At 42.4% G+C, this 26,783-nt stretch overlaps 1 protein-coding gene across 1 annotated transcript in view; it reads right to left on the reverse strand.

Moving 5' to 3' along the window:
• Positions 1-26,783, reverse strand: part of LOC138634109 (glutamate receptor ionotropic, kainate 2) — a 164,460-nt gene that overhangs the window by 39,306 nt on the left and 98,371 nt on the right. Inside the window, exons 9-11 of the mRNA XM_069720750.1 lie at positions 25,616-25,839; positions 18,656-18,774; positions 13,405-13,622 (exon numbers count right to left, since the gene is read on the reverse strand). Coding sequence (XP_069576851.1) covers positions 13,405-13,622; positions 18,656-18,774; positions 25,616-25,839 — 561 coding nt within the window. The remainder of the gene's footprint in view (positions 1-13,404; positions 13,623-18,655; positions 18,775-25,615; positions 25,840-26,783) is intronic.

A 26,783-nucleotide genomic window follows, 5' to 3' on the forward strand; every position in this document is an offset into this window, starting at 1 on the left:
AAGCCAGAGCATTGCTAAAGTCGTTGGGATTTACTGCCTGGGAACCTTGAATATCTGGACCAACTTTTATGACTGCCTCGTAAGTGTTGAGATGAAACTGGATGATGGAAACTTTGATCTGCTGGTGGAGGTAGATGAAAGTTCAAGAGAACAACATGGTGAATTAACCAAATCCTGGCAATAAATTATAAAAGATGGCAAGATATTTCACTCAAAACCAAAACTATCATCAATAGGAAAAAGTGACAGGATCACCAAACTGTGCATCCATATCAGTGGAGAGACAGACTTCCTTAGAGCTGCTAGCAATGGCTAAAAAAAAAATCACCACTGATTTTCATCGTACACTGAATATGAAATATTCCTAACTTGAGCTTCGGGCTCCAGTAGTTTAGATCTAACGACATGTGGGACACAGGAAGAAACCCGGGTCACAAAGTTGTTTTGATTTATTAAAGCATCCTCCACATAGTCTAAAGATTCCTTATTCTGGAAGAGGAAATGGTTGGCAGAGAACACAATCCCAACAGCAATAACATTTTCTCTTAGTTGTATTTGCCAAAGCTAAATATTAGTATATTAACGCTGACAATACTGACAGAAGACAAGGCTTCTAAAATTGTATTTTAAAGGTGAAATTAAAGGTGGATTTGAGTTTATCCACCTCACATTTTGGTCCTGTGACACTTCTGGCCAGATTGCCATTAAATATGCATGTATATTCATGGGCCCCAGAGGATTATCCCCAAACACTTCCATGACTGCCGGAACCTCCAATTTGCAGTATTCAGAGTGAACCTTCGTCGTCTGCAGAGGAAAGATTCCTTCCTTTTTGGATATCGATAAGCTTTCATTATCCACTATACTGCGGACACACGTCAGGGTCAGCAAGGCCTAAACTCTATAGTCAGTATATTTTTTGTTCCATCCAGTTTGTAGATTTTTTTTTTTTAGATTTTATACACTCTATTAATCCCCGAGGGGAAATGTCTTCACTACAGCAGGGGGGCTCTCAGGGGGGAGCTGCTGCAGCAGGCTGCCACTAGCGCGGCGCCAGGTAACCTGACCTGAAGTGCATGTTTTTGGATGATGGGAGGAAGTCGGAGAACCCGGAGAGAACCCACGCAAGCACAGGGAGAACATGCAAACTCCCCACAGAAAGGCCCAGGACCGGATTCGAACCCGGAACCTTTTTTTGCTGTGAAGTGACAGTGCTAACCACTGCACCACCGTGCCGCCCTTGTATTGGGACATATTGGACTATTCGATCAAAGTTCTTTAATATTGTATTCAATAATCTGATTTATTTGATTGTTCTTTTCTACGTTGCAGTTTTACAGTTATAGTTAGTTCAGAGGAGGCTTTAATTCTATTTAAATATGTACAGCCACTCTTCATCTCCAACATAAACAAACTAGTTTTCAGGTAACAACCGCACTTTAAAGGCTCACATTCACAATGCAGCTGGAATGGAAACAGATTAGTTTTGTAATCTGAAGAGCTCTTACCCTGTTTAGTGTTTGACTTTGTCGTGTTTCAAAAGTTACACGTCTTGAAAGCGTGAAACTTACACTCACATTCATTTCAAGTGATGTGGGATCATGTGACCGAGGTCCCGCAACAGAGGCAACAAAGGATATTTTTTGGCGGTATTAGGAGGCAGGAGCTGACTGGCTTACGGCACGATGAGGTTCAAATCCAGGAGGTTTTTCTGGAGTTGTTTTTCTTGTTCTTTCTCCTAAGTAGTAGTAGTTTTTACACCTAAACAGGCAAACCGTGGCTATCTCCCGTTCTGCTGTAGTGGACCGGCGTGTCTATTTCACGCTTTGCCATGATACCCGGTTGGACATCAAGTGCGTGACACGATGGAGGCGATTACTGGCCTTACACAGTACTGCAAATGACTACTAATTGGAAGTAGTCTTTCCATGTAGTCTGTACACTCGGCACTAGAGATGTGAGGGCTCGTGATATAATATAGGCTGGGTTACTAACATATAAGCGAGTTATGGCAGATGTGTAGTACACAGATGTAGGCGTGATGTGTGAGCACAAAGTGAGCAAAACCAAAGATCGCTGTCTCAGTCATGATCTACACGAACTGGTGGGACAGACTGAAGCCATCATCAGGTGGACAGAAAGGGGCTTGTCACTGTAACTGACTGTGTGAATGCCCCAACTACCGCAGAGCTGTTTATTATGTTGGAATTACAGTCAGCAGGTTAATCCTGCAGAAGACTGGACGCACGACTTAAATGAGGACAGTTAGAAGCATTGTCGACATTTATTATATGCGCCTATTGATGTGCCTTGAAAATTCAACACAACTACCTAGTTTCTTTAAATGTATCATTTTGAATGAATGAATCTTTAAATCTAATCAAACAAAACTATTATAATTGAGTAAAGTTGGAGGTTTCTACCTGTTACTCATGCTGGGCTGTTTGTGTTTATATTGTGTTAATATTTGGACATGTATCAGACCGACCTGCTCTTTGACACACTTAAAAAACATGTCAGCAATCACTTTAGGGTGCTTTAAAATGTACAAGCTGTGATTGTAACAGGTAATATGACACTTTGCTTTAACTGAGTTAATGTTCATGGTTCTTGTGTAAACTTCTTATCTATTAAGCAGTGAAGACGATCTAATACGCATTCAGAGTGCAAACTATTTACGCAGCATTCTACTCTGTTTCTATTTCATGCAGAAAACACACATTGACATTCCCAACACAAACCCAAAGTCAGCTTCTAATTCTGATAAATTCCCCGTCGGCCCCATCAGACAGCTAAGACCCTTCACAGGAAGTTCAGCATCTCTTCTGAAAACAACATTATAATTGTTCTATTTGCTTCCCTTCTTAGCTATCAAGTAAAAGAGCGGATGAGGTTTGGATCAGCAAGTCGTGGAGCAGCACGTAACAGCTTACAGTAGCTGCGGAGCCTTTTTCTGGCCAACAGTGCACAATCAACAAAATAACAAATCAAACTGGAGCTGCAGTCAAGGACCTTGGGGAACAGGAAAGAAAAGTGCACAGTAATCACCCCAGTTCTGTTAAATCAAATAGCAGACTTAACGAGGTCAGACTCATTTAACATGATAATGTTGTTAGAGAATGTGAGCCTATATTTACTTTGTGATATTCATCAAGAAAAGGCTCGACTCCTGCTCGGTCCTGTGAGATTCCCTGTTAACACTAACAAAGTTATTGGGAGAATAACTTTGTAAAGTTAATTACAGACAGTTGCGTTATGAAACTATGATCCTGGTATGGCATTTAAAGAAGTTACTTTTCCTTCTACAGAGAAGGATGCACGGTTCCTGTTTCTGTTGTCCTATATGGTGTAAGGTCTTCACTACAGGAAGACTGTTACAAGGTATTCCCAAAGAAATTTAGTCTGGCGGGAACCAGACCCAGTTTAACTCCATGAATATGTGGGTCTGTCTACCGTCCATAGAGAATCGTTTGCAGTCGTTCCATCCTACTAACCTCCAGTTAATTTGAACCAATCAGCATGTGCCAAAACCGGCCGACACTCTTCCACCGCTGCGGCGACTTACCGTGTCCACCAAAGTGTTTTTTCCTGGGTACAGAATATTTATTACATTATTTTAATGAACGCCAGCAGCGTGACAAAGTGCTGAGCATTTATTCTGTGCTAAACGCTGAATTTTTTGCGCTCGTTGCTGTCACCAGCCGTCCAATCACAGTGAAGAAGATGCGGGACAAATGTAGTTAACTACAGACACTGCTCTCTGATTGGTCGCCCTTCAGAGCAGACTGTATTCACAGAGATGAAAACTGGAGCTGTGAGCAACAGTCGGCGCAGCCAGGCTAAAAGAAATTATGACCACAGTCAAATTATTCTGGACACAACAAATATATGTATTTTTAACAGAATAAACAGGAGAGAAATGATACAATATGTGTTTACTGTACTGCATATAATCAGTAACAAAAAGAAAGAATAAGGGTTTGACTTTTTAACAGTTTTTGAAGTCAGTGTAAAAAGTGACTGGACACATTTATGTTGTCGAGAAAGGTTTGATTCTGCTCACAGTTTACTGCATCGTTCCTCATCCTCCAAGTAAAAGCCCACATCACTGCAGTTAAAGATGGTTCTGTCAAATCTGGGTCAGCTGGTATCTCAGCATTAAAACAACAGTTTGACAGCGATCAGCGACGGCTGGTGTGTCTCTTAGAAATGATTCAAATAAAGTACAGCAGCAAATGGACAGATTATCATTATTGTAATGAGGAAACATTAAGATAATCAGCAAATATTTTGATACTGGGAAAAAAAGGTAAAATGTTCACCAACATTGTTTTCCATCAACACATCAAATCTTACAGTACAATATCCTCTCTTAGGGACAACAGCATTATTCAACTTTCTGGTTATATTGAACCATATTTTGGTTAATATTAGAAAATGAAGGTCTGGTTTAATGCAGAACAGGTTGTTTTTTCTTGACCTTAAACAAGCTGATTTTACTGCCTAGATCATAGATGAGAGTCTGGATCCAATCATTTGGTTGCACCTAAATATAAATGAGTTGCTCTGGTTAAATTGAGACCGACAAGTATTTTGAAGTTCGGTTGCTGATGTTTAAATATTTCTTCGCCTCTATTTGATAGCTACAGTCGGGATAGGACAGTAGGGAGGCTGTCTGGGGGGCTGCTGGGGACCTCGTGATGCACTGAGCTTCTTTCCTCTCACTCTTTCACTCTCTATAACTCATATCTCACCATTACTCTCATCTCTCATTAACTTCATACTTCTTCTCTCCCATATTTTTTGCTTATTATCTGTTGTTTCTCTATTCAGTTCCCTCGCTTGCGTACTTTCTGTTCTTTCTTTTCCAGATGTCCCGTCACGGAGCTGCACGTCTCTGCTCTGTGATTGTCGACCCACCAACAGTTCATGTCTTGGATCTCTATGCTGTCCTTTTGTCTCTCTGCTCTCCTGTCACCTCCAACCGGTCCAGGCATATGCTCCGCCCACCTCTGAGCCTGGTTCTGTTAACAGATGCTCCGCCCACCGGAGGTTTCTTCCTGTTAAAGGGAGTTTTTCTTCCCTCTGTTGGAGGTTTTTCTCCCTTAAAGAAAAGTTTTTCCCTCCTAGCTTATGTGGGAATTGTTGAATTGTTGGGTTTCTCTGTATAATGTTGTAAAGTTTTGCTGTACTGTGTTGTGATTTGGCGCCATCTAAATTAAATTGAATTGAATGTCCCTTTCACATTTATGATTGCCTGAATTTGTCAGCAGCACTAATCTGATATGAGCAGTTGTATTTTCTGTCACCCCAATTTAAGTTTAATATCAAAAACAAACAAACACAAAAGAAAGTTGTGAAACGCCATCTTTGAAGAGTTCCCTCATACAATATTTGAAAGTTGTTGATTGAGCGAATCTCTTCTGTAAACAGCATCCAAACATGGTTCTAAAACGTTGTTGTTTTTATTGTTGTGCATTGTCAAGAGATTTATTTATTAGGTTTGAACCTCACGGAACCCTGCAGGCGAAAAAAGTTAAAACTGTTACAGTCATGCTCGGTTTCTTCCTGGTTGGCCAAGTTCAACTTTTGCCATTTCATTGTTCGCTTAGACAAAAAAAAAGAGTTCATTAATAAAGATGAACATGAGAACGTGGCCTTTTAAGAAAAAACAAAGACCTCAGCCAATGACAGTAGCCCCAGCAGCAGCAATGGTACGGACGAGCCCAAAGTTAATCTTCTAGCTCCATCAACTGCAGCATGTAACCTGCCCACCATCCTCAAGCATGGCCGGACTGGGCCCAGCATCGCTGACTGCTCCTGATGGTCTTGGGACAGGGGAACCAGCCCAGGTGTACCTACAATCTCACCCCACTCAGGTGTTTAATAATACCCAAACATGGTTGTTCAGCAGAAGCTGGTTTAATGGAAGGGGTGGCTGGAAGATTCAGTAGTTACCGATGCTGCCTTTTGCTTTGCATGTTGAAACTTCAGTACCAGTCCAATGCTTCCAAAACCTTTAACCCTAACCGGCTTCTCCAACTGGAAATCTGTGACAGACAAGACGTGCATGCAGCAAGAACACTGTAAAAACAGTGATCACTGGAAGGAACAATGTGCTCGTCGTGCATCAGTGGCCGAGGTCTGCTCACCCGTCGATGAGGGCCAACTGGCAAAGAATCAAGTGCTACCATTGGACGTCACTGAGTTCCTTGTGTCATATCAGGAAACCCTGAAGGGGACATTGGACACTTTGGTGTCAAGAGAGCAGTCGATAGTTCAAATACACAATGAGGAGAAATAAAACTCCCGCCCAGGTATTCAGCACCATCCCAGCTGGCCACTACAGAGAACTGTGATGCGTTAAGAATGACCAACCTCGTACTCTCTGAGCCGAGACAAGCAGGTCTGAGAACAGAGAAGATCCGAGGCCAATGCTATGATAGTGCAAGCATGATGTCAGGAAAACGTCTGAAAGGCTGTCAGTCATCGTTAATAGTTATGACGACATTGTGCAGTTCCTTGCAGAGACTGAAAGTAAAACCCTTCAGCTGAGGCAGCAGGGCTCCTAAAAGCAAGCAGTGACTCCATCTTCAGGTTCCCTGCAGTCATGGACCAGAGAGTCCTCCGAAGAAAGTGTTACAGGATGAAAAAACAGACCTCCGAAGTAGAGTGGAGGTTGTGAAAAGTGCGCTGCAGAAGCTCAAGAGTGACGTGGAGTTCAGAGTCGGCCACTGGTCTACATGAAGCACCGACCAGAACAATGCAGAGCAGATGGGACGCAGTTTCTCAGCACGAGGAGCTTTAATCTACAAAGTATTCTCTCACAGCAGAATGAACACTTTCTGTTTATGAAACACTGTCGACAATAAATACAAGTGGCTCTAAAAAAATGAAAAACACTTCTGCACACGTTATCACCTCAACCTGCAGAAGAGTCAGCTCAGAGCAGCTTCACTCTTTGTCTTCAACAGTGTCTGTTTCACAGGAGATGGAATGAAACTTTAATGAGCCTCACCGGGATATTTGGAGAAAGACAAATAAACAAAACCAGCACCGACCGGTTCGGAGCCCGAGGAAAGATTTCAGCTGGTGTCCAATTCCACCACCAATCTTTGAGTTCATGGAGGAGGTGTGTGTATCTGTTATCATTGGGTGCTCCATTACATTAATATCTGATGGCTTTTTCTTAACTTATAATATTCATTGCAATTATTTTAATTATTTTATCTTGTTTATATCTTCTGGATCTTATTTACTTTTAAAATCAAACCAAACCATTTTGATATTTCTCTAATTACACCACTGACGGGCTTCTGCTGCCGATAAATGTCAGCTGAGGCCTGCAGGCATACGATTTACATTATTCATATTTATGTCAACATACATTGATTTTACATCAATTCATATTAAAATGTATCATTGCTCCTGAGTTCATGTGTATTTGTATATAAATTAGCCTTAGAGGCCGGCATGGGTACTGCCATGGTGACTGACAGGTGGCCTGAACACTTTCTAACTCTGCTTAAATTTGCAGGTGTATTTGAGCTTTTAGGTGGAACGCCGTCCTGCCCTGGCATTTCGACTGCAGCTAAGTTACAAAGCTAATTCATTCATTCAACATTCAACTGTGCAGAGAGCAGCTGCATGTACGCCCAGCCACAAACCATCCCAAGCCGAAAGAGTGAAAGCCTATAATAATACATAAACCTATAATAGTGTTTCATTATACAGAAACAGCTGTGTTTCTTTGTTGAGTAATATTAAGGATGCTGTTAAAAAAGAGAGAAAAGAAAAACTGTTCAAATGTTGAAATGTGAACTTTCAGTGGAGAAAAATGCTTTAAAAAGTGTAATGTTAATTTATGAATGTATTATGCTGGATTCTAACCTATTGCACATAAACAGTTTGAATCATGCAGCCATGATTTTTTTTGATTTTATACACTTTATTAATCCCGAGGGGAAATGTCTTCACTACAGCAGGGGGGCTCTCAGGGGGGAGCTGCTGCAGCAGGCTGCCACTAGCGTGGCGCCAGGTAACCTGACCTGAGGTGCATGTTTTTGGATGATGGGAGGAAGTCGGAGAACCCGGAGAGAACCCACGCAAGCACAGGGAGAACATGCAAACTCCCCACAGAAAGGCCCAGGACCGGATTCGAACCCGGAACCTTTTTGCTGTGAGGCGACAGTGCTAACCACTGCACCACCGTGCCGCCCATGAGTGAAAGCAAGAAAATATATCATCTTCTCCCACCCTCGTCTCCTCGCTGCCTCCCTCCCTCCTCTCTCAGGTATCAAGCACATCATCTCAATAAGCTTTATCTGCTTGATTTAATCACCATGCTGGAGGTGTTCCTCCCATCTGTCTTATAGTAATGCAAAACAATTCAGGCTTGTGCAGCCCGGGGACACGGAGCTGTGTGCCACATGTAAAGGCTACTGTCTCTGCCAGCCATCAGCCGGTTATACACACGAGGTGAAAAAGCAGCTCTGCCTTTAATAAGATGTGATTTTATTAGCTAACAAGCCAGACACAGCGGCAGTGTGTTTGCTTATTCAATTATTCAGTGTTATTGTAGCAGCAGTCCATAGGGAATATCCCCACTTGTGAGACGAGTGAGACGCATCAATGCTTCAGAGACTATTGCACACAGACATTTACATAATTAGCCACCATTAGACGTGAATTCTACAACAGAAGACAATAATTACCCAAACAGTGAGTATTTTGTCATTTTATTTCCTGGGTTTGAATAGTGATTGTGATGCCTGCGCACATCTTCTGTGAGGGTGCTGCACTGAATCAACTGAGGCCGATGATAAGCCCGACCAAAACACTCCATTCATCATCGCAGCCGGGTCTTTTAAACACCTCAGACAGAGGACTGAATACGTTTACTCAGCAGAGGACAAATGGACTCTCAGTCTGCCTGGACTCAAGAATACTCAGACGGAGGAGAGACGACTTCATGCTGCAGAAAGAGGCAAATGTGTCAAACTGCTGCTCTGTCTGATGGGTTGATTCAAGTTATTTTTGTATTTAGCTTTGTAATATATCGTGTGTTCATTGTTCAAAACCAGTTTGATTGGCTTTGCATCATTTCAGAACTTATCGCAGGGTTTTAATGTAGTGGAGGTTCACTGAGCCACTTCCCAGGGAGAGAAACAAGTTGAACACTGGAGGTGAGCTAACGTATACAGAATTTCATGGGATGGAAACACATCCAATAAACCGATGAATCTTAGTTACAGATGAGTGTCAGCAACAAAAAGATGGATGTTAGAGGACAAACAGGAGAGAATGATCGCACAGAGAACGATTCAAGCCTGGAGAATCGACTCCACCCTGAATAGGAAGAATTACCACTCAATCAAGACACAGCAAACCACTGTCACCAAAAACTAATTGTACAACCATGAAGCTACATTTAATTTTAGGAGATTGATATTTGTATGAATCTGGATATTCTTCTTAAATGATGGTAGAAGGAAGAGATGACTTATTAAATTACACACTGTGAAAGAGGGGAAGAGAGAGGCAGCCTGTCTGAAAGAAACAAGCTTTAAAAAGTTCAAAAATGGACTAAACCGGCCCAAAGTCTGTGTAGAAACAGACGTGATGTCGAGTGTTGTGTAGCACAGATATATTTACTGACTACAGCATAATAACCAGCGAGCGCCAGCCCAGTCTGTCTCGTAATACCACTTTGTACCACAAGATGGTACGGTGAGTCACTGCAGCATGTTACCTGCCCTCAGTCCAACATCAGAAGAAGAAATATGACTCTAACTTCTAGTTTTGATGACTGGAACTAAAAACACAACGATGGATGAAACTTTTGGTAAAACAGAAGCAGGACCAGAGTTAACATCCAACCAATCATCAACCAGCAGTGATGTCATCAACCATCAGTGACATCATCGTTGGTTTGTGAACGTTATGAAGCCTCCAGTTCACATTCTGTCCGTCACCATCTTGCCAGTTCGGAGCGGTTTGGAGGAGGACGTGACCATATTTGGACGAGCTGGGGGAGGGGCCAGTGGTGGATCTCACTGATCTGATTGGAAACCTGACGATAATGTTATTCTAACTTCTGGCTTTGAAGCAACTATAAACAAAACGATGGATGACACGTTTGGTAAAACAGAAGCAGGACCAGAGTTAACATGAGTCCAGGGTTGAGTTTCTCTACAGAGAACAGCTTGGTATAACATTTCTGACAGTCTTAATGTTTTTAGTTTGCTGTTGATTCAAAGTTCAGCACAGTAAGTGAATTAGTAAATAAATCATAGTTTCAGTTTGAGGATATGTACCATTTTGTTGGCAGGGGCCCAAGGAGTGAGTGGAGTCATTTTATTTGCCAGGTAGCTAAACATATTTTTCCTCTACTTTTTCCTCAGTATTAAATAATTTGAGGTGTTGAAAATGAAGGTGGTTTTTCTATTCAGTAACATCATTTTATGTTTGGATTTGTTGAATTTGCTTCTTTAACTTTAATCTCCAAACTGAAATTTGTGCATCCAAACAACAGATAAAAAGTGCTGCCATTATTACACCAACCCAGCCCATAATAGTGACTCGGACTACCGTGTCTGACCTGAGGCGGTGAGTTATGGCTGCAGAGGGACCTCAGCTAAAGTAGGATGATTAACAAGCACATATGCTGCTTCTCACACCAACTGTTGTTTTCATAAATTTGCATGTGGAAATGATAAAGAGACTGCGCAACTATCACCACAGCAGTTTTCTAATGAATTGGTGTGAGTATGTTTCAGCGCGAAGAAGGAACACACAAACATATTAATCACAACGTGCTCCTGTGTGTGAACGCTACCTGCGAACGTTGGTGTGCTTATTGCACAGACGGATGAAAATGAGGTGTGAAAAAAAAAAAAAAAAAAAAAAAGATAAATCTCAAAGCTGTCTGCGTGCCATCGACGGATTGTGAGCGAGAACGACTTCTAATGCAGGGAAGTTTTCAAACTTGGATTAACACGGCGTCCTTGATATGCAGCACATATTCTATATGATCCGAACGGAGGGGATTACTGAGCAGAGCCTCGGCAGGACTCACTCCTGCACGGTTCCAGGCGGTTTCACTGGAAAAATGGTGCAGCAGTATGTGATCGCAGTGACACGGTGGCTCAGTGGTTACAGCTCTGTCACCTCACAGGTCGGTTTGAACATGCTCTTCATGCCCAGGACTTGTTTGCATGGAGTTATCAGTCTGAAGGAGTGCCGGTTAGGGGAAGTGGAAACTGAGAGGAGGTGTGAACGTTAGTCTGTCTATGTCAGTCCAGTGACAGATTGGTGACCATTCCAGGGATAAGTTCTGGCTCCGAATGATCCTGAACGGGACAAGAGGGCAAACACATGCATACCAAGGTGATCATGTGAAACTGGTATAGTTAGTAAATAAATATCTCTATAACGGAAAACCAGTTGGTCCCAGTGAGAAAAAGCTTCTAGGCCCCATACCTACAGCTGTCTTAGAGAAGGGCTCTGTTAAAACCACAGATGAATATAAAAGTGTTTGTAGCTTCCTGCTCTGAAAAATGGTTGTGATCCAGAAGTGTCTTGAGCTGCAATACCAGCAAGTGCCACTAGAGGTCGGCTCCAAAAAGCCTCCGGCTCCATAGACTCCCATTCAACTTCTCTCATCAAATCCAAAGTGAATAAAATGTGTCCATCAGTTATCTCGGTGTTGTTAGCTAAAGTCACTCCTTCTTATTAGTTTTCTGGAGGTCCATCTGAAAATAATCCCTCATTCATTAGAAAAGAAGATTCAAGAAGACCTGTTTTTGGGGGCGTGTCTGTTTGATTGACAGGCCTGTGGTGCAGTCAGGTTACAGCTATCGGTGGGCGGGATGTAGTATCACAGTAAGATGGTGACGGACAGAATCTGAACTGGAGGCTTCATAACGTTCACAAACCAACGATGACATCACTGCTGGTTGATACTCGTGACGCATCCCTCTGGGATTCGTCACCTTTATCACGACTGATTTCATCAGCTTTGACTACAGTGGTTAGACCTGGATAACAAATAGCAGGTGTTGCTGACCTTGTCATCTCTGCAAGCAGCTGATGTGCAGTTAAATGTTGCATTTTAGAACGTGACCAATGCCTACTAGTATATGATATTCGAATAGTCGTTAGAAAATAAATACAAATTAGCATCAGATTAAGTCTATATAAATTCAGTACTGTTCCAATTCACCCTGTGGAAAACATGGATGCTTTCACTAATCTCTCATTGGATGAAGGAAAACACAGATGACTTGCTGATGGTGCTCGTTGAAAACTCATCAGCAGAATCATCAGGATGAAAGCTTGAACATTTTATTTGTTGGACTCTCAGGGTGGAAATAGTGTGAAAGTATGTGTCCCTATAGATGACAAAGTAAGGAGCGACTGTCGCTGCTGTGGTGTTGGTGTCTTTAAATGGTTTGATCCGTTTTAATTGTGAGGTTTTTTTTTTTTTTTTTTAACAATATGGGACTTGATTCACAAATATGTAGATGCCATATAAACTAAACCAGTCTGAGTTATGGTTGCATTTGTCACAGGTAGTTACCATGAAGAATTTGTGTTAATTCAATGCATTTTGGAAGATAATGACAAATAATTCAAGTCTTGAGAGCTCGCTGCAACAAAAAAAAATCACTGTACATACTTTAAGTCTTTTGTCACTGAAATTCAGGTTTGGAGATTAAATGTTTTTTTATAGAGCTCAGATCAGAAAGTGACCAACTCTGAATTTTACCAAAATGTGAAGGTCAAACAAAATACTAAGATAAAGTATTTGAACAGTCCCGTCATTTTCCCTTTTTAGTTGTTCTTCTTGTTTAAATAAGTTCCTTACATGTCCCACAATATTATTGAAGAATGATATCAAATTACAACAGTGAAAGAAGGACTCAGGTCATCCAATTAAATAAAAGTAGTAATACTGTAGCGTAGAGATATTGGGTTATAAGTCAAGTCCTTAATTCACTATTTTACTGAAGCAAAAATACAAAAGTATTAGCATCAAAATACACCAAAAATACTTACAGTAAAAGTACTCATCATAATGTCAGAATGCATTGTATTCTGCATTGTTTTATGATTATTGATGTACATCACTTTAAAATTGAGACTGAACTCATTATAATTCCAAAATTCTAATTTATTTATACATTGTATTAAGTCACTGTTGACACAAGGCTGATCATCCAACAGGAAGTAACCCTTGAGCTATTTATTAGAAAAATAATGAGCACTTTAATATTTACCAAGCAGCTTTTAAATACTGCAAAATAACACCCATCTGAAAGTATTGACAGAACCACAAAGTGAACCTGCATATCGCTGTAGAAAAGACGGTAGTTGGTGTAATAATATCCAGCGGTGACTCACCTTGAAGAAGGTCATGGTGGAGCCGTCTTCCACCACTCCGTACTCGATCTTGGTCTGCTTGGCCAGATCGTCGGCGGAGTCGATGGGCGACTCCATCCTCTCCACGGTGAGAAACGCCGCCAAGTTTGCCGTGTAGGAGGAGATGATAATGAGCGTGAAAAACCACCAGATTCCTCCTACTATTCTGGTGGAGAGGGCTTTCGGCATGAGCTCAGATCCTGGATGAGAGGAGCAGAGGAAGGGGTTAGGCCTGGTACGGGTGGAGGTTGGAGAGGGGGGCAGCACCCGGGCCAGGCCTCTGCCTCGATCACACCCTCAGACACACCAAGTGGACAGAGTGGGCAGCGTCATGGCTGGACCTGCTGATTGATATTTGACCTACAATGTCGACTCATCCTACATACGCTTCTTGCAAGTGCCTGATCATCTGTCTTCATTGTATTATTGTAAAACTGTAATATGTCTCACATCTGTTCTCTTTAAATTTTAAATGTGACAGAACAAAAAGGACTGAACCGAAAACTATCTGAGTCGAGTTAACCGGGTTTCAATAAACATATGAATGGACTTAAAGATAGATCAGGCCGGCATGTCGTCATCCAGGGCTGGCTCTCATGACCACGCCCCTTTCTGGAGGAAAACAAACCCGCATTGACAGAAACAGAAAATCGGAGGAAGTTGAGACTTTTCTCCAAACTGCTGCTTTAAACTAACCAGTTAAAATAATAACGCTATGCTGAAGAGTTGCTGTGTTGTTAGTTGCACCAACAATGACGTGAAAAACTCTGATCTCCGATTTGTTTCCCTGTTATGTCCTAAAAACATCGAAGAGCTCTGTGGCACCGTTCTGTGGAAGGGAAGACTGACCTGACGTGACCAATGAAATATGACCCCGGACAAGGTGCCGCAGTAAAATTGATCCGGTGGTTTACAACGGATGCATTTTGGAACGGTATTTTACCTTGAAGTCTACGGAGAGAGTCGTATGTTTTGACCCAAAAGGGGGCGGGGCCGTTTCTGAAAGCCAAAGTTCCCGGATGTGTGATCTATTGGTGGTAATTGATCCCGTAGACCACACAATCAACAGCAGTGTTTTATGAACCTTCCACCGTTTTCTGCTCCCTCAAACATCAAACCTTTCAAACTGGTTTGAAGTTACTCACAAATGTCAAAGTTCACAGAAGTTAAACTCTTCGTAAAGATTTGTGTGGATCTACTTCATTATGCAAACGACTCCACTGATTGCGGCGATTCCTATGAAGTAAATCGATTTTATTTTGCTGCTATCCATATTGGTCTGACCGGGCGCTCACTCCTCCACATCCAGTTTTATATTTATGTATCGTAGAGTGTTAGAGGGACTTTCTCTCATCATTGTATGCAGAATGTAAAGCGCGGAGGAGTGTGTGTGTGTGCGTGGGTGGAGAGGGAGTGAGTCTGGGAGGGAGGGGTGAGAGAAGGTGGGTGGAGAGGGGGTGAGTCTGGGAGGGAGGGGTGAGAAAAGGTGGGTGGAGGTAGTGAGTCTGGGAGGGAGGGGTGAGAGAAGGTGGGTGGAGAGGGAGTGAGTCTGGGAGGGAGGGGTGAGAGAAGGTGGGTGGAGAGGGAGTGAGTCTGGGAGGGAGGGGTGAGAGAAGGTGGGTGGAGAGGGAGTGAGTCTGGGAGGGAGGGGTGAGAGAAGGTGGGTGGAGAGGGAGTGAGTCTGGGAGGGAGGGGTGAGAGAAGGTGGGTGGAGAGGGAGTGAGTCTGGGAGGGAGGGGTGAGAGAAGGTGGGCCGGGTTATATCGGGACTATTCTACTCAAGCGGCTTAAGCAATTGAAAGGCGGATTTTGCACATTTACTCAGAAGGAAAGCTGATAAAGAGTCAGAGCGACAGGAGGTTAAGAACTCTGCTCAACTCCCTTTGTGAGCGTCTCAATCTGCACTCTCACTTTTCATCAAACTTTCTTTCTTTCCCACAGTCCCTTGAGTGAGCTGTCGAGTAGAGGGGGGAGAGACGTGACAGCCGACTGTGAGGCCGCTGCCAGAGATACTGCAACGGAGAAGGACTGGCGGGCCGGGGGGGGGGGGGGGGGCACGCCTCCCAGAGTTTCTCCCTCGACTGGGAGCACAGCGGGGCTTTTAGGAGACTCTCATTAAACCCACCGGATAAGTAGAAAGGAATGATTTCAGGACGACCCTCCGGTATCAATACAAATAACAGAGGTTGGTTTAATAACAGTAAAACTGTTTCTTTTCACAAGTAATGTTTTTGCTGTTAGCATTTCTACATGCTCAAAGAATGAAGCAACGGTTGAACCAAGATAAAACTTTTTAAAATATTTGTTATACCTCTTTAGCTGAGAATACATAAATTATGTCGAGAATGAACACTTTAAAGCAATGACACCATTAGACAGCTGTATTTGACTCACTGCATATATAAGACGCCTGATACCACTGCACACAATATGATACCAGAAATGTGATAGTCAGTTCTAATACCAAAACAATTCTACGATTCTCGATAACAAATTTGATTTCACGACAAATAATGACCTACTGAAATCTATGTAATTCAACATAAACTTTTACCTTTTATTTAATTGAATTTGATCTACTTTACTCGTATCTCTCACTCCTTTGCCAACTATTATACAAATAGACTTGCCTTGCCTTATCTAATATTAAATATTTTATCAGATGTGTTAAAATATGTTAATTTGGAGCCTTTTCTGCTGATTCATTTCATTTACACCCTTTCTTAGAGGTTAAAAAGTATTTTCATGATTTAAACATAGAGCGGCTAATCTCAGAGAGGCCCAACTGAACAATGACTACAGTTTCTAAAATACATGTTAACATGGTGTCTTAAAACCATATTGTTTGTTTAGCCTCTCTACACTGAAACGGGGATCAGGGCCACCAACCACTCACTTTGCCCATTCATCAAACCACAAGCAACAAAAACCAACGGAACAAGCATGAAAAGAACACATTTCATCAGAAAGCGATGGATTCTGCTTGTTCTGAGTCGGACCCGTGGCCGGCTACCAGGAGCAGGTTTTAAAGTGGAACACGCCACCAGCTCGGAGCTTCTTCACCTGTTCCAACTCGCAAACCTGAAAACACGGGGCGACCCGCTCAGAGCAGGCGAGCCGGACCCTAACAGAGCCTGGTTGGGGCTGACTGTCATGTACCCAAGGTAACGTCATGACCAAACAGCACATCCCACAGTTTTCTGGGGGGCGGGGCCAGCCTCCGGGCAGGGGAGCCTCTCTACAGTGTAGCCCAGCATGGTGCCATGCAGACACACTGTGTTCGTCCTGCCTGGTCCCTCAGCCTGCAGGCTCTCAGCCACATCTTCTCAACTGGTCACCCCTCCATGTCGGCTCTGCTGGCCTTTCAAAGAACGCTATGAAGCAGCTACAAAGCATGACACTCACATAAAGGAGATCCTCTGGAGTTATTAACGTGGTATATTTGAAGTTTAAAGACTCTTCTGAGTGTTTTTGTTGCAATCAAACCAGTCACCATATTTTACTTTCAAAGAATTTAAATATATTTCCATCTTTTGAGTCAAATAAATGAACATCTGTGGAAAAGTTAGTCTTTAATTTGGGGATATTAGTAAACATGCAGTATATAAGTTATAGCATGCAACCAGCCAACAACAGATAAGTTACCAGCTCCTAAATCCTCACAAATACGGAGAGGTCTGTAGACTTAAAGAGTCAGCTCACCCAAAATAAAACAACAGATCTTCACAATTACCTCTGGTGGTATGCAGTCATGCAGATCGTTTTGTTCTTATTTGTCCAGATTTGGAAATCTGTATTTGAACCTTAATACAACTGAGGAGGTGAAATGAAAATAAAGTGTTGTGGAGATGATCAAGAGTCCCTTTATCTACAAGAACAGCCAAATCATTTCATTCTTTTAAGCAATTTTAAGGGAAAACTAATCACTACGTATATGTTTTTAATCTTAAAAAATACAATTTGGTCAATTTAAAAGACTAAATGTAAAAAAACAGAACTCAAGGTCCATTTATAGCTTTCAACAACATTTCATGTTCTTTCTCAGCTGTTGTTTTCATTATGTGACATGAAATATTCAAGTCAAAATGCGGTGCATATTTACAGTACAGTTGCTGAGGAAACCCATCAGGTGTGATTGAATCCTTGAATCACCTTCAATTTCCCATAATGAGGGTTTTAAAATTGCTGCAATTCCTTCAAAAAAAGTTAAAAAGGAAATTCAGAATGATATTTTTTTAAAGGAAAAGAAGGTTATCATTGAACATATGCTATAAAAGGTGATAAATGATAACCTTCAGTGCCCTCTATTACAGTTGAGGTTCACAATGAGACACTGTTAATTATAATGTTTAAATGATTATTAATATAATTTAATTCACTGTGTACGCTGAGCACCACAAATGAAATTTCTTTCTCCTCCATTGGGCAGGAAAGATTCAAAATCTGGACAAATCAAACAAAAAGCATCTACATGCCCATATACAGTACCACTGAAGGTAAGAAGCACTTCTATTGCCTTTGTTGGAATTGATGTGAACTGACCCTTTAAAGCAGCTGTGACTGTAGCTGCAGCTCCTCTCTGAGTTCCATTCCACTGTTCAGATGCATACATACAGTATAAACCATGCTCTCCAGGCCCTGAAGGCATCACTACCTGCTGTGCATATGTTGCATCATCAAATGCGTTGGAGGAAATGCTAATTAGAAAATGCAACATATCTCTCATGCACTGTGAAGAGCAAAAGTCACGTGATTTTTTTTTTTAAAGTGATAATGTTAATTTTCTGTTAAACTGTCACTGTTTTTTTTGTTTTTTTCTGAGTCCAAAGATGCCAACTAGTTGAGAAGATATGGCGTTGGTCTGGCAGAGGGAAACAAATCAAACAGGCAGGGCAAGCTGCTCAGTTCTCAATCAGTCTCACCCATCTGATCCATCTCATGTACTCAGGGTGTGTGTGTGTGTGTGTGTGGGGGGGGGGGCACTTACCTGTTCAGGTGGCTGTGAATAGGTGTGGGGAGGGGGAGGGGGGAAACATGCGGGATCATCATCCACCGAACACATCGTTCACAGTCCACTCTATCCATCCTGCTGGACTCTTTACCTGAGAAGCATCTAGCTACATGCACAGAGGCCCCCATGCACGTCACGGGCCGGGTCAAAGGGCAAGGTTGACCCCCAGCAAAAAAGTGGGACCTGTGCTATAAAAAGGGGGGGGCAGGCAGAGGCGTCTACCTTGCTGCATGAGAGCTCCAACTCCGAACCAGAAACTATTAAGCAGGGTGAAATTGTTTTCCACTACATCCGAGTCGGGGTTGCATGGGTGGGGGTTATACCACTCGTAGGGACTAAACCTGTGACGATCGACAGAGAACACACACACACACACACACACACATATGTTTACTGCAGTGGCATGAAGACACAAGAATACACAATAAAAGAGACCAAGAGTGGTCGTCCTACCTGGGGAGACAGGAGAGAAAACACAGGTTAGTTAGTTACACTTCCCAAATCAAGAAGCACTACGATGCCTTCATGTACATACTTCAGATCGCGATGCTGTTAATTGGTTTCATAAATTAGGAGTTTATCAGATGAATTACGGTACGATGTGGATCAGGATTCCTTTACTCAACAGCCAATTAGTCCAAATGAAGCCCCCCAAAAATGGCTGCTCATCTCAATTTCTCTTGTGTGTTTTTCAATTTTAATAACACGCAATGCTTGGGGAGTGGGTTTAAATTAACACCACTCGTAATCCAAAAGTGGCTCCTCGTGTGGGCGTGCTCATATCAAAGGCAATTCCCTCCGTAATTTAATCGATGGCTTCTGAAAATAACTCCATTGTCAACAGAGAAAAGAACTAATAATCCTTATAATCTTGAAGGAGCATTAATATTCAGCAGATCAAACGGTTCATTCCTATCGAGCCCACACCGGCCCGGCGCTCCCGCTCGCTCAACGCACTCCTCCAGCAGAGAGATTTCTCATTTATTCATGTTAAATAAAAGTGACATTACATTAGTAAAGGTTGATTGGACTACAATTAAGCATCCTGACCTGATTTGCTTTGTACTGGAGTAGAGGGGTTGGGGGGGGGGGGCTATCTTGACTCAAGCTGTTTAACACACACTAGGGTCTGACTAATCAAATTGCAATGCATAATGTAGAGTTGTCTCAGTGTGACTCTTCTTACTGCAGTGGAAGTCAAAAATAATAACGTGGTTGGAGGACGGAGGAAGATGCAGATGAAGCTGCTGCTCTGCGTGTCGGGTTTTAATCCAGCGTCCTCTGGGTGAGTACAGTACAACTGAACGTTGAAATACAGGAGTCGATATGAAGATGTATGGCTGTGTAGATAAAATGACAGCATCATAACTGCGCCCTGTCATTGACTAATGGGCGTTGCCATTATAACGTGGTTAGTGGCGGCCTTCCTTTTCACCCCTACAACACTCCGGAGGATGTTGCGCAATGTAGCTCAAGGACCTCTGAATGTCCCCCTAATTTCTGCTTTAAGAGAATCCTTGGCCTTAAATCAATCCGTTCGCTCACTCAATTTGTCTCAGATTTGCTTGCTTGTCAATTTGCGATGCCAAATAGAGTTGAGCTGAACTGCGACCTTGCTGTGGCGATGCGACCCAACGAGGTCTCCGAGTGCGTTTCCTCCAAACATGCGAAAAGCCAATTACAGCTCGCCACGAACACGGATGAGTGAAGTTGTCATCGGCACGGCGGTGTGTGATGGGAGCGGCCGGTTGGGGAGGGAAGACTAAACCGACGGCGTTTACGGGAGACAACACAGCTTAACCTGCCGCTCGCTGCGGCTCCGCTCGGCCTGTTCGCTGTCGTTCTGATCCAATTACACTGCCCTTACATTATCTCAGGTCATCAGCGCTGAAGGCAGAGATGTGCAGAGGGAGAAACTTTGAGCAAGGTCAGCGCAGAGATAAGCTCAGACAAAAAAACAGAGGAATTCAGCAGCAGCGCAGAAACAATGTGGGCTTTTATCTCTGCGTGTGTGTGTGTGTGTGTGTGTGTGTGTGTGGGGGGGGGGGGGGGTCATCCTGCAGAAAACCACCGGGATGACACACATGATAACGCCATTGTCAGGATGATAGAGTTTATACGTCCACACCTGCTTCTGACCGATGTTTTCATAAATTCTTCCTCTGCTCCCCGTTTCATGAACTGCTGCTGATATATCAAAACACACGTGAGAGTGTTTCACCACACGACCCTCCGCCGACTCAAACATTTCACCGCTTTGTAAAGATTTCCTCAGAAAAGGCTTAACAGCAGCGTTTATCTGCACCGCGGTGCTGCAAGATGTATTTAAAGCACTAACATGTTTACCTGTCTAGGATTTAGTTTTCTTTCCTCCTAGTTTTTTTTTTGACTCTGATGTGATGTTGTATGCCATAGTTCTTTGCTCACTTTCTTATGTGCTAGATATGCACGTTTTTCACTTTTAAAAGCAAATACGTTCCCGTTACTCAGAAGAGAACGTGTTTGCTAAAGATGAACCATATGTGCAGGTAGATGTCAAATAGATATGATGCTTCATGAAAATAATGTCCTCTCTCTAACGGGACTGGAGTTGAATGGCTGAACACATTCAAAAATCTGTGGTGTGTTTTGGAAAACTCTGAATCTCCGGTGGATTGTACATGACAGGTCTTTTCCCATCATTTATTGAATATTCAATTTTATGTATAAAGCATCTTTCTTTTTAAAAACAGTATAAAAAAAACTGTAACAATTTATTTGCAGTGTCTTTTAGAAGGTCGCACTAACAAGTTTTATATTTGGAGAGTTAACTGCTCCACAATATGAACACATTTTGAAGACGTGTTTTATTTAATTGGTAACGTGTTGTATAATCGCAGCATTGCACTCAATGGTGCTTTAACGTCAATCTTGGAATGACAAGTGATGCGTTCAGGGGCGAGCGCTCGCTTCACACCCCCTGGTGTAATATTGCTGAAGGCTGTGCCTTTAATATGAGCACATACGAACCAAAGGATTTCCATTCAGCGTCTGAGGACAGACAGATCACACTCTGAAGACAGGGAAGAAGGACTTTGTACACAGAAAGATTCTGATCTTAAGAAAGATGGGGAAGAATTAGATGTAAATATCATCACAGTATATTCTTCACAAATGTTCTTATTAATAAACTGCTTTATCGTAATAAATTAGCGTGCGGTGGAGGATGTAGGTCATTTGGTTCTCCAACATGGAACAAGGTGATAATGCACCGGCTTGAACAGAAGTGTGGTGTACTATATGTTTCATCACCTGCAGCAGAAACAGCAGCAGTGTTGCTGCCATTATAAGGAACATAAAAGCAAAGCGGAGCCGGAGCACCGGCATCAGTGAGTGTAGATATGAGTCCAGCAGTGTGTTCACTCAGCTGTGTGTCCTACAGACGGAGGAGAAGCTGCTCTGACTCTGTGTACGTCGGTGCTCGTATTCAGTCTCACTCACACTAACAGTCAGTCACACAGAACGGCAGCAACACAAGCACACGGAGATCATGTGTAATGTGTACACGCACATATACAGTATGTACAGTCTGTAAATGCACAGTGAAACTAAAGTGAACGTCGTTCCTGCTAGATTTCGACTGTTTCTGTCTTACAAACTTTTGTGAAATGAGTGTTTATTTTTTTACATAAAAATGCCATAAGTGAACAGGAAGGAAGAGAAATACATTTGGACAACATGAAAGGATTCAGTGACAAGCAAGGATTTTGATGGAACTGAGAGAAATATAGTTGTGTTCGAAGAAGGCAGAGATAGAAAAAATAAACTGCAGGTGCCTCAATGATCTAATGTGTGTTGAGAAGAGCCTCTTCTGTCCAGTTGAACCATGAGCATCGATCTGTCAGGTCATGTGGTTGAGAAACACGATATGTCTTGGCAGAGCACTGCTCATTTCACATCAACAGTCAAACTCGTCCCTAAAAAACGAAACAACAACTAAAAAAAACAAATAATTTAGAATTAAGTTTTTACAATCAATGATCTTCTCATAGACTGAGAAAATCTAATAGATGCAATCTGGTGCACAAGTAGCTGTTGAACTGGGTCAGTACTCACTGAGTACTGTCCAACAGAGTACCATTACTTTATGTCTCAGTACTGACAACCTCCACTGAATGCAGATACACGTTATCTAGATCATGTGACTGTCAGGAAAAATGGGCAAATTTCCTGCACAAAGAAGCAACAAGAAGAAAACAAATTGCAGCTTCTGCTTTAAAAGCTTTCTGATCGCACGTCTGTCCATAAACGGTCTGAACGGAGTCTGACAGGTATCGGAGCTCATCAAGGCTTGACCTTTATAAAATGTCCTTCATACAGTAAAGCCACAGACTTTATATAAAAGTGGACGTAACTTCCAAGTCTGAAAACTAAGGCCGATGCTGAAGTGTGTTAAGCTGCAATACCAGCGAGTGCCACTAGAGGTCGGCTCCAAAAAGCCTCCGGCTCCATAGACTCCCATTCAACTTCTCTCATCAAATCCAAAGTGAATAAAATGTGTCCATCAGTTATCTCGGTGTTGTTAGCTAAAGTCACTCCTTCTTCTTAGTTTTCTGGAGGTCCATCTGAAAATAATCCCTCATTCATTAGAAAAGAAGATTCAAGAAGACTTGTTTTTGGGGGCGTGTCTGTTTGATTGACAGGTCTGTGGTGCAGTCAGGTTACAGCTATCCGTGGGCGGGACGTAGTATCGTCAGGTTTCCAATCAGATCAGTCAGATCCACATCTGGCTCCTCCCCCAGCTCGTCCAAATATGGTCACTTCCTGCTCCAAACCGCTCCGAACTATCAAAGATGGTGACGGACAGAATCTGAACTGGAGGATTCATAACGTTCACAAACCAACGATGACATCACTGATGGTTGATGACATCACTGATGGTTGATGATTGGATCTTACTGTTTTTAATCTAGAAGCTAAAACTAACCAGGTAGTTCACGTGCCAAATACTAACCCATCCCCAAAACATATTTTTGCACTTACTTGTTTCAGTCCTGAATATTGATGTTGTAAAGAGTTTAAGACTTATCAGAATACTTCCTGTTGGTTACCCATGATCAAATCTACATGCTAGCATACAAAGCTTTCACATTTAGCTGATCATTTTATTAATAAGGAGTCTCTCTTTCTGTGTGATTTTTTTTCATATTTTTCTCCTGAATCTTAAAGAGTTTCAGTAAAAACTGTTGACAGCGAAACATGTGGCTCATTTAGAGCGACGGGATCACCCGAAGTAACACAAACTAAACTTCATCTACCGACATGGTATTGGAGTGAAGGCACAAATATTAGAGATAAAAAACCTGAACAATTGTTGTTTTGTTCTAAACATGTACAAATGTTCCTGTCACATAATTCTTTCGTGGTGCTGATTTGTCATCTCCTCACTTTCTGTTCACATCACATCATCACCGTTCACACTTCTCATTTCATGAAATTTTGCGCGACTGTTTTGTGTTTCACTCTACAGAAAAAAACATGCAACCGTAGCCCAGCATGCATCTGTGTGTACAGGAGAAGAGAAGGAGTAAAGTGAGGGGGGATTTTACACACTTACCCAAACACTTACTTATTGTGGTATTAAATACAGATAGGTGCATATTCTGAGCCAACTTAGATGACAGTTGCTGCTTTTTATTCTCTCGTGTGATCATATCGCCAGTAACATCGGAAAAAAACCCACGTGTGTTAACGGTAAAACTGTCGGGTCGCGGCCGCAAGTGAGCCCGTGTCTCCCGAAAGTTTTAGAGTTAAGACGAACTTTTCTTTCTCCGCGCTTCACCGTGCTTCAAACAGCAGATCAAATGAGCGAGCAGTCACAAACCATTGGCCCAGTTTCATCACTGAGACGATTTGTCTGAGCAAAGACTCGGAGAGGACAGACGACTGCTACAAATGAAGCCTTCTATCATCTCACCAAAGCTTTCTGGATGTCGGCCGCATTTCCAAAATAAAGCAGATGACCACAAAAGAAAATAACGAAAGCAAATAGTACGGAGCTGCTTGTATCTATATGTATAAAAATATATACACTATTAGTGCTATTAGTGTTTAGAACAAACTATTGAAGCTGTGCAGATGGACGGTCGGGGTCCTGCAAAGCCCTCAAATTTGGGGGGCATCAATTCAGTGCAACAGGAGACCTGACCTGCAGGTCACTGCACCACATGTAGAAGAACTTTGGTGCTAAAATAATAAATTAATCTCTTATGATACGTTATACTTACAGCACAGATTCTGCTGAGGAAATGTTTGGTGGAAAAATGGCGAGAATTTAAAACAATTGGAATCTCCCATAAATATAAATAATAGATTGTTTGAACTTGTGTTCATTATTGTGATCACAACATTGCAGTTTCCTGAAGAGACTGTTTAAACACATCTGGCTGAACCTTGGTGGATCCTCAGGTGTGAACACGTCTGTCATCCTGTACAAAGATTACAGGAACTGGAATCCAACTTGATATGTACTCTCCAAAAACTATGTCCCATCCGATGACATCGCAGCACAGAGCAAACCGATATAGAAACCGAACCAGCAGGAGAAAGTGAGGAATGCTATGTTAAGTTCAGCGACGGACCTCTTTTGAGTCCTATTTGAAGCAGGGTGAAGAAGAGAAAAGAAAAGACAGCATGAACTCTGAGACACTGGGGACAGTGAGGGAGAGGTGGGACAGGGGCAGCAGCTGTTCACATCGAGCTCGACACATCCCACACACACATATCATGAGTGCACAACCTCTCCGACACACACACACACACACACACAACCCTGAAACGGCTGAGAGGCCTCCGACATCTCTGTCGGCGGTCCGTGTTCCTGTGTGTGTCTGTCTGTCCTCGTTCTGTACCGGTGTGAGTGTGAGCGGACCAGGAGTAACCTGGCAGCCGTGCCCGTCTGACGCAACATACAACACCTGTAAAAATCTACTATTAATACACTTCTAGTGGTGGAATCTGCAAGTACGTGATCCTCAGTGCGTAAACCGGATCAGACGCGAGCGTTGATCATGTCAGCACTGTCGCTGCGCGGTGAGCTCAACATCCTGTAATCACACAGATTAGCCTGATGTTAGTCAGATGGGCGGCGGAACATGTGTCTGACCGTGTGTGAGGCTGCGATCGCTGCAAGTGACATGTTACCTGGCTATGACAAACAGCACACAACTGACACCCAAGTAAGCCAGCAGAATATACATCCAGATATCAGGCGACAGGGGGTTGAGGAAGGAGAAGACCCCAGGGTTGGTCCCGTTGGGCTTGCGGTACAGTATACTTATACCCAGCGTCATGAAGGGCTTGGAAAAGTCGATAACCTTCTCGCGGGCGTACGTGATGGCGAGGGGAGCCACTGCCAGATCAGCTCTCTGTCAACAGCAAACATAAAGGGGAAGAGGGATCGGCCGTAAGTTACGGGCACAGGAAGTGTTTAGAGGCAATCAAATTAAGAAAACAGGGTCTTTACACACTACAGAGTCTGTCCTCAGGCACTTAGCAGGAAATTTAAAGCCATCAGGATACTCCCATCATTAAATCCACTTGCTTCTCTCTGCAGCTAAATCACAGCACTCATTCATTTACTTTGCTTACTTCCTGCTTTTGTTATAACAGCTGATAGCAGCAGATTACATTCGGCACACTTTACATGATATCCAGGACATATAGACAGTTTTTGTGATTGTTGCGATCAAAAATGTTTGATTTTGCAGTGGATTTACTCAAAAATTGTGATGTCATTTCTAGAGTTTTAACTGAGTTTTTTTTTTTTGCAGGAGTTAGAAAAAGTTGCAAGTTGAGAAAGAAAAATGGGGTGTTTTTAAGTACAACCTGTAAAGTATTAAATATGCACTCACTTCCTTTGATAATAATCATGCTGCACATCACAGATACAGCCTATTTTAGTTCAATTCATTTATGTATTTATTGAACTTAGAGAACCATGAGGCTAAAAGTTACTAAAGCTCCTAAAAGCTGCGTATGTTTCCAGAACAGACCGTCTATGACTGGAATATAGAAACAAGGACTACATCAGCCTTTCAAAATAAGAGCTTTAGATGCTGTTTAATTCATGATCATTCAACACATAGACCTGCTGGATGAAACCAACAAAGAGACGTCTCTGACAACTGGACGTGTGGACAAAACTCATTTAACATCCAGTAATATGGAATCACTTCCTTTGATCACAAACATTTAATCAGATCATTTTATTGTGAAGACCGCATTTCCCACAAACCCCGTCACTTCCTGTTTCTCCTCTTGTTCAGGTTTCTTCTGGTGAACAGTTTTATTTGGAGATGAAAACAGGAGC

The sequence above is a fragment of the Brachyistius frenatus genome, unplaced genomic scaffold (assembly GCF_029030835.1).
Source record: "Brachyistius frenatus isolate BFR_SWC_R1_liver_20210118 unplaced genomic scaffold, ASM2903083v1 Contig_249, whole genome shotgun sequence".
NCBI classification, from domain to species: domain Eukaryota; kingdom Metazoa; phylum Chordata; class Actinopteri; family Embiotocidae; genus Brachyistius; species Brachyistius frenatus.